Here is a 14,810-nt window from a genome sequence, read left to right as displayed (position 1 = left end):
GCAAATCTCCTTCAGAGCTCCCTCCTTTCGCTCCCCTAGAATTCCTTTTCCTAGCCCATTTCTCTTGCCATTTGTCGAGCATCAGCCATATTCTCATAGCTACAATCAATTCCTTGGTATGTGACCTTAGACCAACAACCCTTTTCTCTTCCAATTCCCGCTCGGTACAATGCATCCTATGGCTCCCTTGCAATGCTCTAGTCTTGGATAGATCCACCCCATATTCTCTAGCCAAACCCGCCAGTTTCTCATGTGCCACTCGTGCTTTACGAGTCACATCTTTTGCTACAAAAAGCAATTCATCTGGAGTATATGTCACTACTCTCTCAAGAGGTAGATTCCCATATATTATTTCATCCGCCTCTGCTTTAAGTCTTACTACATCTATCATTCCTGCCTTCAAGGCTCCTTTCAACACCTGACAACTTGCTCCACGTCCCTCATCATACTCGCATTCCGATTCCTGCTCTCTCCTTTCCTCTGGTAGTTCTATGGGAGCAGAGTGGCTCGTAAAGGCAACTGGGGTTGTCCCCGCTCGGCCCATATTCCAGCTCATTTGCTTCTTTGGCGGTACCCATGACCCTGAGTCTGATCTTGACTCCATCAGAGTCCTCGGCCTCACCGGTCTCTCGTCCTCTTTGCCCCTAGATGTATCCGACACCGCTGCTAATGGTGTACTCCATTGTACAGGGCTTGGAGGTCGGGCCGTTGCCCCTTCCAACTCACTTTCTCCGCTTTCTCTCCTCGTTCTTTCTGCCACTCGTTCTGACCTCTCTCTTTCCTCTGATTCCGGACTGTATATCGACACAATCGGTCCAATGGTGACCGGTACCCTCAAGGCATCCGGTAACCTCATCTCTCTTTCAATCCTCCCACTAGACTCAGACTGACCCTGTGAACTCGCAGTTTCAAACGAAACCAACCCTTCCACTCGGGTCTCAGGCTGGATTGTTACCCTTCTAGTTTCCTCTCTCTCGCTCCACCTATCATCTGCCTCATCCGGGTTATAAGGGGGTGGTCTCTCGTCTAGCAATCTTTGCAATACATCATCATCAGAATCACTATCCTCTTTCTGTGCTTTCCCATTCCTTATCCCCGTCTCCTCCATTATCGCGGGATACAGTTTCGCTTCCTCGATTGTCTGCACTCTCCATCTTTTCTCCGCTGCGTCCCATTTGGCATCCTGAAACGCCCTAATCGACTTCCTCATCCTCTCCTGACTTCTTCCCTTTTCCTTATCATGCGCTGCTCGGATCCACGCATGTAATGCTTCAAACTGTGCTGGTCTTGGCAAGGGTTTTAAGGACCCCATCACCGTCTTCAGTTGGTACAGCACCGCTAATCTAAATGAGCCGTACCTCGGGAAAGCTAATTCCCCTTCACCTTGTGTAACCTTATGCCAATTCTCGATCCAAACGATAGTATGTAACCCCACATTCTGTGCCATGTAATGTGCCGGTGTATCCTCGGGAGGAGCTTCTTCTCCCCCGCGGACAACCACATGCCTATCACCTCTACACAACTCTCGCAAAGCCCTAAGGCACTTCATAATGAGCAAATTCGATCTCGCGCTCTATTTACTTCTTGTTCTCAAATCCTCCAATAACAGCGCGACTCACACCAACCGGCCTATCACAGCGCAACACCCTCTGACGTCACCTTCCTTCGTTCGCAGCAGTTCCCTTCTCCAAACTCGTTTCACGCTTACTCACGTCCCATTCATACACTGAAATAACCAATTAAGTTATTTCTCTGGCTGTCCGTCCACAGCCTCTGACTGTCCGTCCACAGTCTCTCGACCTTGTTGACCTCGATTGGCGCCCGTCTGCCCCCGTCCGGCCAGACAAAAACGCCTCTGATAGGTTACTAACACTCCGATCTGCTCACCACAACCCACGACCAGCGTTAAGTTGCCATACACACACGCATTCGCTCCCCCTATCTCGGTCCAGGTGATCGATGGTACCTCACGATCTCCTTTGGGTGGTCAACAAAATCTATCTCAGGTGTCTTCTACACCACAATTCCCGGGCTGCGCGCGCTCACAGCCTGATCTCACAATCACACGACATACACAACAACTCCGCAAGACATCACCCAACAAATCAACACCGCAATCTACAACCACTCATTTTCATACTCACTCCTGGAACTGCTGCTTTCGGCCGTGCTGCTACTCGCCGTCGATGCTCATCTGCCGCCGTCTGCTGCTCGCCATCTGATGATTCAGCATCACTTATCGTCTCTTGGGCCTCAAGGGTCACTTATCCTTATCTAATCTTCCCTCGCTATCAGTAAGAAACCATCCTCGTTTGCTACCAACTGCTCCGGCCTATTTTAGTATCTCGCAATTATCTACTGGAACCCACTCTGGTCAGATGGAACTTTTTACTTGCCTGATAGCATGGAGGGAAAATTACCGTTATCACAATTACAGTCTGCAATTTGCCATAATCAAGGACTCGAAACTTAATCTCTTGGCTCTCTGGTTTTTATTATCAACATAAAAATTTGGAGATACAAAGTCCTCAACACGAGGCACAACAAGTACATAGGCACTAAAACAAAGGCTACTCTACGAAGAATCCGCATACGGCTAAAAATAACTAAAAGTACAATCTCTAAAAGCATGAGGTAGAACACTACCAAGCAAATGTCGATACTAGGGACACTGAACCATACCATCTCTGTCCCTACTCTGTACTAGGTGACATCCCTACATAGCAATCCCTTGAGACCCTCATCAGAATAAAAGGTGTCAGAGTGAAACTTCATAAGAAGTCTTCACTTAGAGAGCTTGGTCTAAGTTGCCCCCTCTACCCTTCGCCTAGCCTTCCTCTGCTTTGGGCTGCCCCGCTCTGCTCTGCCTCCACCCTCGGGGCGCTGTCTCTAATACAGTACCCCAAGTCTCCGAACACGCCCTTTGCGCCTCCTCTCCTTCCGGGGTCGTCTTTCAGTACTTTTCCACAGAGCGCTGTCCAGTTCCATCGTCCATCGCTTGGCCTTGAGTCCCAGACGCCATCCGCACTAGGAGTTACGATTGGCACATTCCAATACACTCCCATGTCTGGCTTTCTCTACATAATTCAAATTACGAACAAAGAGCTTCTCTACTAACGAGCAACTGTCCTTGCACCTGGGGTGAGATCATGCAAAGCAGACATTCTTCACATCTTTTAAGTTGCAATTTACTACAGCCTAAAACCTCTACTGGAATAAATCCTTTTTTTGGCCTATTGCCCTTGGCTAACATAAGAAAATACCAGGCCTTTCGCCTCAACGATATATGCGAATTCTGGCCACTACTTCGGTTACACAAGCAGGTTTCAATCACAGTATTGACATTTACGTCTTTCTTTCATGTGTGGTCAACCTAAACAACCTACAGACACGAAGTCTGGGGTACACATTTCTAACACCACATTGCATTTCCCGTAGCTAAACACTATACATTTCTCTAATACGTTTACCATGTGCTTGTACATAGCTAGCACTTCTACTAAAATCGATATAGGTTATACAGTTGTAATACATTGCACACGAAATCCCTGAGTACACATTTGGTTATATGCGGGTGCCGACTAACAATGAATATAACGCACCCCTACAATTCTCAAACTTTTAAACGCTACATCAAGGAGAAATGGTCAACTATGGATAACAGAGTGACATCTATGGAGCAGCAGGGTTCAGAGATACAAGTCAATTCTCAATGCATCTCCTCTTTGGAAAAGTCAGTTCTCACTCTCCAACAACATACTGAGGACTTAGAAAACAGAAATAGGAGGAATAACCTACGCATTTATGGCTTGCCGGAATCTCTGGAAGGTGATGACTCTGTGTCGTTCTTTTCCTCCTTCCTTCCGAAACTTCTGGATATGCCAGCTAGCACTTCTCTCAGTATCCAAAGGGCTCACAGACTTGGTCCTCGTTCATCTACATCAACCAAACCACGAGGAGTCATCATTCTTTTCTTGAAATTCACGGATCTTCTTTCAGTGCTCTCTGCCGCTAGATCTAAACACCAAGTCTCCTGGTTGGGTCAGAGAGTGTTTCTCTCTCAAGATGTTTCTAATGCTACTGCATCAAGACGAAAATAATTTCTGACTGTTCGTGCTCCTCTGCTAACTCTTAGTGCCAGATACGGTTTATTTCATCCATGTATCTTCAAAGTTACTTACCAAAATCAAACATGGACTTTTCAAGACCCTGCTGAGCTTAAAAACTTTATTCATATTCATTCTAATAGTGGCATGAAAACTTACACTTCTTCTTGTGGTTGACTGTTTAACTTTCTCTTTCCTTGCAGGTTTTCGAATTATGTTTTTGCTCCTATTTCTATCTGTTAGACTGTAGGTTCGCTTTTTCATAGTCCTCAAATAGTTTCAATATGGTTCCTTCCAATGTTTACCAATGTATATCTCCTTTTTATCATTGTTCTCCTTAGACATATCAATGCTCCAGTATCCTTATTTCTCCAAGTTGTTTGTCGCTCTGTTGTATTCACTCATATGTATTTCCCTGTGCATTTCCCTTATGTTAACCACCTTTTTACTTATTCATTTAGATTGATTGATGTGTTCCCCTTCAACCCATATGGCTCTTCGCCTACATCTCCCATCCTGGTGCGGTCTAGACTCCCGTGTTCGGGAGGCTCGTCTTGTTGAGTGTCGCCATAGCCCCACTTTCCTATTTTATGTTCCCCTCAGGTATGTTAATCTCAGTCATCCTTTTTGGATATGTACTGTCTCTTCTTGTATTCTTTTCCCTTTTTTCCTTTCCCTCTCTTCCTTTTCTTTCCCTCTTACTTTCTGATCAAACTCATTTTTCCTTTGTTTGTGCCTCTTCCCCATTTTCTAATATGTACAGTCTTAATTTTTTCTTCTTTGTTTCTGTCCAGTTCTTTCTCTGGCTCTACCCTCTTTTTTCGCTTGTTCTTTCTCTCATTTATTGGCATTCTCTTCTCTCTATTTATTGCTGTAGCTTCTGCTTCTATTAGATATTTGATGTTTTTAAATTCAGAGTAATTTCCTGGAATGTAAAAGGTTTTATTAACCCTATTAAACGGCAGAGAGTCCTTTCGCACCTAGCTTCTTATAACCCTGACATAGTTCTTTTACAAGAGACTCATCTTACTGAGGCTGTGTCTATTAAGTTAAAAAGAGGCTGGGTGGATACGGTCTTAATTTCATCTTCTACCAATACAAAGAATGGTGTTGCCATCTAATGTCATAATAAATTAAAATGTAAGGTTTTGTCACAAGAAAATGATACTGATGGTAGATGGATACTTACTAAGCTACTAATTGATTATGTACCCTTAACTGTTTTTAATGTTTATGGCCCTACACAACTTGATTGTTCTTTCTGGCCTTCAATTACGAACAAATGTATTCAATATGGATGTATGACGTTACAACGCACACTTTTACAACGCATGCACTTACAACGCATTTTTTACAACGCATAATCCATTACAACGCATGACATTACAACGCATGACACTACAACGCATTTTTAAAAAATACCTTTACAACGCACTACCATTACAACGCATACTACCTTTACAACGCATACCATTACAACGCATAATATTAAATTACATTTAAGGTAAGTATTAGATAGTATAGGGGTAAAAATTACTATTCTAACTCCAGGGGGTGCAACAGTAGGGTAAGTGTTGGATAGTATAGGGGTATAAATTACTATTCTAACTCCAGGGGGTGCAACAGTAGGGTAAGTGTTGGATAGTATAGGGGTAAAAATTACTATTCTAACTCCAGGGGGTGCAACAGTAGGGTAAGTGTTGGATAGTATAGGGGTAAAAATTACTATTCTAACTCCAGGGGGTGCAACAGTAGGGTAAGTGTTGGATAGTATAGGGGTAAAAATTACTATTCTAACTCCAGGGGGTGCATCAGTAGGGTAAGTGTTGGATAGTATAGGGGTAAAAATTACTATTCTAACTCCAGGGGGTGCATCAGTAGGGTAAGTGTTGGATAGTATAGGGGTAAAAATTACTATTCTAACTCCAGGGGGTGCATCAGTAGGGTAAGTGTTGGATAGTATAGGGGTAAAAATTACTATTCTAACTCCAGGGGGTGCATCAGTAGGGTAAGTGTTGGATAGTATAGGGGTAAAAATTACTATTCTAACTCCAGGGGGTGCATCAGTAGGGTAAGTGTTGGATAGTATAGGGGTAAAAATTACTATTCTAACTCCAGGGGGTGCATCAGTAGGGTAAGTGTTGGATAGTATAGGGGTAAAATTTACTATTCTAACTCCAGGGGGTGCATCAGTAGGGTAAGTGTTGGATAGTATAGTGTAATATTATGCGTTGTAATGGTATGCGTTGTAATGGTAGTATGCGTTGTAATGGAATGCGTTGTAAAGGTAGTTTTTAAAAATGCGTTGTAGTGTCATGCGTTGTAATGTCATGCGTTGTAATGGATTATGCGTTGTAAAAAATGCGTTGTAATGGTAGTGCGTTGTAAAAGTTGCGTTGTAAAGGTTGTTCCCCATTCAATATAGAGATGACCTCTTTATTCTAGGTGGTGATTGTAACCAGATTGTGGATCCATTTCTTGATCGCAGGTCAACTGTTCGCTTTACACCTTTCAAGACTCACAAACAATTTCTGGATACTATCTCTCAATCGCATCTCATTGATTCTTGGAGACTATCTCACCCTGATACTCTAACTATTCCTTTTTCTCTCCTCCTCATGCATCTGTCTCTCGTCTTGACTACATTTTTCTCTCTCAATCTTTATCTCAAAACTTACTATCTTCTTCTATTGAACCCATAGTCATCTCGGACCACGCCCCTATTGTAACAGACCTTGACTTACTCCCCCCACATCCTAAGTCTTCCCGCTGGTGCTTCAACAACTCTCTTCTTATTGATCCTCACTTCTCCTCTTCTTTTCGTTCCTTTGTTAACAATTTATTTTTGTTCAATAGTGACCCCAGTACTCCATCCCATCTTCTCTGGGACTCTAAAGCTACTGCAAGGGGGTTCGTTATTGATTTTGTTTCTAAGAAGAAGAAATATTTTCTCCAGAAACAGAAAACCATACTGGCTCATATTAAATCTTTGGAACGCAAATTCTATTCCTCTTTGACTAATTCCATCTCACCGGACCTCACTCGAGCTAAACTGGAATTCAATAAATCCACTACTGATAATGCTTCATCGATACTTCTTCATAGTAGTGCTTGTTATTATGGTGATCGCAATAAAGCAGGGAAGCTTTTAGCTAACTACCTCAAATCACGTAAAGAGCGTACCTTTATAGACTCCATTTATTCTTCTGATAACTCTCTATTACTGTCATGTTCCCTTGCGCCTCTCTCCAGCGAACCGGAAGCAGGGCCCTCATCACTCGAAACGGGACTCCTCCCCCTTGTTGTTTCCGGCAGGTTGCAGTCTAGTCTTTCGGTGGCACGTAGTGGCCGACCGCCGGCCGGCTGGACGGCTGGCACTTCCGGCTACCTTGGCTTATCACAACAGAGAACGGCAGGCTCGGCGCTTCGGATTCCTTCACTGAGCTTCGCAGGCACGCAGGAGCGTAGCGAAGGCTCTCCCAGCAACCGGACAGTCGGTCCGGACCGCGCAAGGGCGCCCAAAGATCCCGCCTAGACGACTCGTACTTTACACGGAGCCGCCATATTCCTTGTTACCTCCCCAGAGCGCAGTGGCGCTTTCCTTTGCTTAGACGACTCGTGCGACGGCACGAAGTCGCCATAACTGTCTTTTTGCCTCCCCCAGAGCGCAGTGGCGCTTTCCTTTGCTTAGACGACTCGTGCGACGGCACGGAGTCGCCATACTGCCTTTCCTCACCCCAGAGCGCAGTGGCGCTTTCCTTTGCTTAGACGACTCGTACGACGGCACGGAGTCGCCATACTGCCTTTCCTCACCCCAGAGCGCAGTGGCGCTTTCCTTTGCTTAGACGACTCGTGCGACGGCACGAAGTCGCCAAAACTGTCTTTTCTCCCTCTAGCGCAGTGGCGCTTTCCTGGTACTTGATATTTCCAACCAGCGCAGGAGCGTTCGACCCTGGTATTCATTCTGGGTCTTTTCCTTTGGTGATCTTCACAATCCGCAAGGACCTCGGAGATGTCATCGCCTGTACTTCCACAGTGCAAGAACACCTCGCACACAGGTAACCAAGAAGAGAGTCCTGCTCCACATAGCATTGTGTCTCCCCCAAACGCTCAGGGGATATGCATGTTCTCGCTAACCCCAGCGCTTTAGTCACCCCTGTCTCCTCTCTTGCCTTAGGTATCGTGGACTTCTACACAGACCAAGGAGCCACGAAGGGTGTCCCGTCACGCCATCCACTGTCCCGCTCGCACCACCCTTCCTGGCAACCTCCCCCGGTTCCCTCCTTGAACTGGCTAGTGTATTTAGTCCTTCCAGTAACAGAAGGGTTCAGGTAGGGGTTGTTCCTGTTGTCCCTGTGGGATCCCTCCACAAACACGAGGTAAGAATTGTGGGGGTCTGACAATTACACAAAGATCAGGAAATACTTGACCAATTTCAACTGTTTTACCAAACTCTTTATACGCCAGAATCTCCTCCCACTTCTTCTCTTATTCAAGCTTATCTTGAGAAACTTCCTAGCCCCTCTACTTCTCATCTTAACTTTCCGGATCTTGAAATTGACCTTTCATTACATGAACTCTCCACCGCTTTGAATACTCTCACTGAAGGAAAATCACCAGGTCCAGATGGTTTTTCAGTTGAATTTTATTTGCATTTGTCTGATCTCTTACTCCCCAAGCTCCTAACTCTTTTCCAATGGTTTCACTTATCTGGTAAAGCTGAAGCTAAAGCTGAAGATGGCTGCGATCCCAAATTTTGTAAAAATTATCGGCCGATTTCTTTAGTTAATGTGGACTATAAATTATTTGCTAAATTGCTTGCTTTACGCTTAGATCCCTTTATGCCCCATCTCATTGGTAAAGAGCAATGTCGATTTGTTAAAGGTAGCCTTACCTCTGATAACTCTCGTCTTTTCCTCAATGTTTTGAATAAAGCTTCCTCTCTTTCAATTCCTTTAGCTGCTATCTCTATTGATGCAGAGAAGACTTTTGACAGAGTTGACTGGTCTTTCTTGTTTGCTTCACTACGCTGGCATGGTTTTGGTCCTAAATTCATATCTCTTATCTCCCTGTTGTACTCTGCTCCTAAAGCTTCAGTTCTAGTGAATGGCCAGGTTTCCTCTTACTTTCCTCTTCAACGAGGCGTTCGTGAAGGCTGTCCCTTATCTCCACTTCTTTTTGTTCTAGCCCTCAAGCCCTTTTTGTCCTCTATACGTTCCAAAGAGTCCATCTCCGGTTTTCCTTATGGCTCCAACCAATTGAATCTTTCCGCGTATGCAGATGACATTCTTTTATTCATTTCTGCTCCAGAAACATCTGTTCCCCCTTTACTTTCTGAATTCAATTCATTTTCACAGGTCTCCGGATACAAAATTAATTCAGATAAGACTGAAATTTTTCCTCTCACCAAATTCTGCCTTCCCCATTTCTTCTCATCTACTGGGTTTGCCTGGAACAGTACGAAGATTAAATATTTAGGTATTTGGTTCTCTAAATCTATTGCCTCTTCACTCAAACTGAATATGTCTGCAGCTTTGTCTCGAACTGAAAAATCCTTCTCCACTTGGAATCCTCTTTTCTTTCTTGGTGGGGGCGGTTGGATTCGATCAAGATGATGATAGCCGCTATCCTAATATATATCTTCTCCATGTTAGCCGTTCATATCCCCGCAGTCTACTTTAAACATATTGATTCATGTCTGTCAAAATGTATTTGGAAAAACAAAAAATCTAGAATTTCCTTAGCATCTCTTCGAAAACCCAAATCTAACGGTGGAGTCAATTTCCCAGATTTTCGTCTCTACCATAAATCCTTCTCATTACGTCAGGCTTCAAGCTGGCTCACATCAGAATCTTCTCCCTTCACTCCCCTCTGGCTCCTCATCGAACAAACACTGTTGTTACCCTTCTCCTTCAATGAAATTATACGCTTCTCTACCAAAGCTCCTTACACTTCATTTCCCTTATTTAAATATACCTCTTCTCTTTTAAAACCCCTGGTCTACCCTACTTCGATTTCCCGTGAGTCTTTTTTGCATATCCCTATTTGGTATAACTCGCTCAGTCTTCTAAACAATAGGCCCGTCTTTTGGAACACTTGGAGATTAAAGGGTGTCATATGGGTTAACCAACTCTTTGATGGAACGTCACCTTGCTCTTTTCCCCAATTTCAAATCTCCTTTCATTGCCCTCGCTCCTTTTTGCAGAAATTCGTCACTTTTATGGCAGTTATTCTTGATATTTATTATTCTCTCTCTTCCTCATCTTCTTCTATTCCCCAATGCCCTCTTCTCAAAATCCTTTTTACCATTCCTAAAGCCTCTCTCATTTATAAATTCTTTTCATCTCCTAATCCAGATCGTGTTAAATCCAAATTAGAACTCTCTTGGGAGGCGGATTTTGGATGTGTTTGGTCTGTTGCTCTATGGGATAAACTTTGGTCCAGATCCTTGAAAGTTTCTCGTTCTGCTTCTCTTACTTAATCTTTTTTCTACCTGTACCACAGACTTTATCTTTCTCCGCTTTCTCTATCAGGTTTCTCTCCCTCTTCTGACTCTAATTGTTGGACATGTGGCTCTCCTAATGCTGATCTTCTTCATCTCTTTTTTCTCTGTCCTATAGTTTCCCAATTCTCGGAAAAAATTTGGTTATATATTTCTCGCATATTTGCACTCTCAGTTCCTTATTCTATACCTCTTCTTTTTCTCTGCAGCCTTTCTGATTCTTTAGACCTCCTTTACACTCTTATGGGGCCCGATTCACAGAACTAACTTAAGACAAAATCCTAAACTTACTACCATTTTCGTATTCACAGAAGGCACTTACTCATTTTGGTATTCACAGAAGACACTTACTCACTTCGGTATTCACAGAAGTTAGGACTCCTAACTTTAGGACTCCTAAATGCCTTCTGTGAATACTGAAAGTCTTAAAATTAGGATTTTTCTCAGTTTAGGCGTCCTAAAGTTGGGACTCCTAACTTTACTACTACTAAACTGAGAAAAATCCTAATTTTAAGGCTTTCGGGAATCACAGAAGGCATTTAGGATTCCTAAAGTTAGGAGTCCTAACTTTAGGACTACTAAATTGAGAAAAATCCTTATTTTAAGACTTTCGGTATTCACAGAAGGCATTTAGGAGTCCTAAAGTTAGGAGTCCTAACTATACTACTACTAAACTGAGAAAAATCCTAATTTTAAGGCTTTCGGTATTCACAGAAGGCATTTAGGAGTCCTAAAGTTAGGACTCCTAACTTCTGTGAATACCGAAATGAGTAAGTGCCTTCTGTGAATACCAAAATGGTAGTAAGTTTAGGATTTTGTCTTAAGTTAGTTCTGTGAATCGGGCCCATGGTCTTTTTGATCTCATGCTTGCTTTTGCATTTCAGCACATTTCTTCTAATTGGAAATTTCTTACAAATGTCTCCATAACAGGGATCTCTTCTGGTTACCTCTTACTTCATACTTGGACCGACTTGCTCTGAAGAAGTTTCCGCATATCAATTCGGAAAACTTTAAACCTCCTTGAAGGATATCGCCTCTCTTCTCCTCTTTTCCTTTATAGGGTTTTTCTGTTTCTACTAGTGTTTTCCTTTATACTGCACATTATGTATTGTTTCTATCTAATGCATTTGTTTGTATGCCATATTTTGTGCTTCTAGATTGCAGTGTTAATCTCTCCCCTCCTTCTCCCTTATTCCTTCTTCTGTCTCCCCTTCCCTCTTTCCCTTTACCCCTCTCCTATAAAATTTCACAAAATGCTTTTATATTTCTATATCTGATATTAGCCTTGTTATCGTTCTAGTTTTCCTTTTTTTGACTATATTTTCTGTTTCTGCTGATATCTTTATGTATTAACAATTTTGTTCAATAAAGCTTTTCAAACATTAAAAAAAGATTTGGCAGTTAGGGCCTGACTTACTGTTTACAGGGGAGGCTCAATCCTCCTCATCATGAGGAAACCCTCAGTTAAAGCGATGAAGAAAAATTCTCTAAATTGAGAGGTCTTCATGTACAAAGCGGTTGGATTTTCCACCAAACCGGCTTTATCACCATGGCAAGATCCCCTCTAGTAGTAGCTAAACATGAAATTGTGACATGAAATGTATGCACGGTAAACGTACCCCGAAAGGTGGGGACACATTCTTAGTGCCCACAATATATGAACAGTATGTAACCTTTACCCAGAGGTGTTTACCCCTTGTGACCTCTACCCTGCATTCGTTTTGTCACAGGTAAGTACCATGCAAGTAAGTACCAAACACGTAAATACCACACAGATAAGTACCACCCAGGTAAGTACCACGCAGGTAAGTAATACACAGGTACGGACCACACAGGTAAGTACTACCAGGTAAGTATCACGCAGATAAGTACTATCCAAGTAAGTACCACCCAGGTAAGTACCTCACAGGTAAGTACCATGCAGTTAGGTATCACATAGGTAAGTGATTCCAATGGATATTACCAAGCTCTTTCCCACCCAGGAAACGTCTTTCTCTCTTCCATTATCAGCAGAAATTCCACAAATATGTGTTTGTCATATTTGTGTGCCTGTTATAAATTGGTGCCTGGATGATTTTGGTTTGTGATGCCTGAACCAGTGCACCACGCACTGTGCATCTGCTGAAAGCCATGATGTGTGAGCTTCGAACCGTGCGGATGTCTTTGTCAGTTTATGCAGCGGAGTAAGAAGGGTGCCACGGACCCAGTGGCAAGTGAGGAAAATTGGCCTCCAGTCCACCGGATGGGCAGTAAACTGCGGCTATCTTAGGGGTTCAGTGGGCCCTAAAGCCCCTGGGCCCTGGTGCCACTGCACCGGCTGCACTATTTGCAGCCAAACCTCTGAGAGTATGTGTCCTAATCATACAGCCCCTCCCCCGATGGATAGATGGCCTGTACTATCCTCAATTGTAAACGTTCCATAGCGTCTTATTTATCTATTTTATTATTTGAAGTTCTTCCTATTGTTGACCATGGTTTTAAGGCATCTGATGGCTGTTCAGTTCTTATTCAATATTTCTGCACAGCTTGTAAAGAAGGGTTTTACATCATGACTTCCGTACCCTCTGTTATTGGCGTTTGCATTCCTTACTGCGCATGTATTTAAATAATCATATTCAATTTTAAATATAATTTATTTGCATGCAATTTATATTATTGTTTGCCACTGATAGCTCTTTATTCTGTAACGGCCATCTGACATATTGGACTCTGTGATGAACTGATCACAATGGAGCACATGTAACAGCGACACTTTTAGGTCTGGCTACAGACAGCATTTTGTGCCTCAAAGACCGAATGCTTAGTGGATCACCCCAATCAGCCATCGCTTGTTGCAAGTGTCATCCATATTTTGAATCAGACCACTCAACAGCCATTGGAAGCTGTGCCTGTCAATCATGATATATGAAGTTGTGCGTCCTTATGGGAGCTGACCATTCCATTGGAAGAGCAGACGGAAGGGTCTGCACACAAATGCACGCCCAGGCAAAGGAGTCCCTCTCCAACCTATGCCCTGCACCTAACACAATGTCCTTGGAGTTATTTATTCATTTATTTATTTTAGAGTTTTATATAGCACGACCTTGACCTGAAGGTATGAGAGCGCTTTACATGAGCACCAGTTGCATTACACAAGGACACATCCATTTTGTTAGGCACAGGGAGATTAAGTGATTTGCCCAGAATCACAGGATGGTAAGCATCGTTGTGAAGACTCGAACCCGGTTTCCCAGCTTTGAGGTTGACTGCTCTAGCCGTAAGGCTACAGCCTCTCCCCAGTTTTCAAGCTGGTGTGGCACGCCATGAGACAGAGACACCAGAAACACCCCACCACTCTCAAACATGGAGGTAACACACAGGGCCCGATTCACAGAATTAACTTAAGACTAAATCCTAAACTTACTACTTTGTAGTATTCACAGAATGCACTTACTACTTTTGGTATTCACAGACTGCACTTACTACTTTTGGTATTCACAGAATGGATTTACGACTACTAACTTTACGTCCGCACTCGGGCCGGAAATTCCGGCCCGGAGCCGGGGCTTCCGGGCCGGAGGCGGAGCTTCCGGCCCGAAGGTGGGGATTCCGGCCTGTGGTGGAGATTTAGCCATGGCCGAAATCTCCACCTCCGGGCCGGAAGCTCCGCCTCCGGCCCGGAAGCTCCGCCTCCTTGCCGGAATTTCCGGCCCGAGTGCGGACGTAAAGTTAGTAGTCGTAAATCCATTCTGTGAATACCAAAAGTAGTAAGTTTAGGATTTAGTCTTAAGTTAATTCTGTGAATCGGGCCCACAGTCTCCAAGCGTAGAAGGAAAATATGCGCTGCTCTTCAGTGTCGTGTACCACCCGGCCTGTGCACGTTATATGCAACGCATCTCTACCTTGTGAGTGCCACTGCCAGAGATGCTGTATAAACCTCTTGCGTGAAAGCCTCACACCGGCCTTCCATGGAGCTTTGAGGCTGATATGAGGGGGTGGCTCTGAGGTGGTGAGGAAGGGGATATGCAATAATGCAAGGCACGTGCACAGAGAGGCCAATGGGAGCAGTATATAGGGATTTCTCCAGTGCCAAAAGCCACAGAAATTGTAGTCTCGTCACACACAGATTTAAAATGTAATCTATGCATTTCAGATTGCAAAATGCTGTTTACTTAAAATGACAGGTCTGGTGTGAAGTGTCAGACATGGTATGGGACATCAAT

General features: G+C 43.7%; 2 protein-coding genes across 2 annotated transcripts in view; both read right to left on the bottom strand.

The window, feature by feature from the left end:
- The window catches only part of LOC146796826 (metalloproteinase inhibitor 3-like), a 58,772-nt gene that overhangs the window by 19,544 nt on the left and 24,418 nt on the right, over positions 1 to 14,810 (bottom strand). The window contains exon 3 of the mRNA XM_085631379.1: positions 9,001 to 9,074. Within this exon, the coding sequence (XP_085487505.1) occupies positions 9,001 to 9,074 (74 nt within the window). The remainder of the gene's footprint in view (positions 1 to 9,000; positions 9,075 to 14,810) is intronic.
- Positions 1 to 14,810, bottom strand: part of LOC146796827 (metalloproteinase inhibitor 1-like) — a 147,652-nt gene that overhangs the window by 108,435 nt on the left and 24,407 nt on the right. The window lies entirely within an intron of this gene.

Source organism: Triturus cristatus, chromosome 10 (assembly GCF_964204655.1).
Source record: "Triturus cristatus chromosome 10, aTriCri1.1, whole genome shotgun sequence".
NCBI classification, from domain to species: Eukaryota; Metazoa; Chordata; class Amphibia; order Caudata; family Salamandridae; genus Triturus; species Triturus cristatus.
Note: the sequence above shows the minus strand (reverse complement) of the source record. Positions and strands in the feature narration are given on the sequence as shown.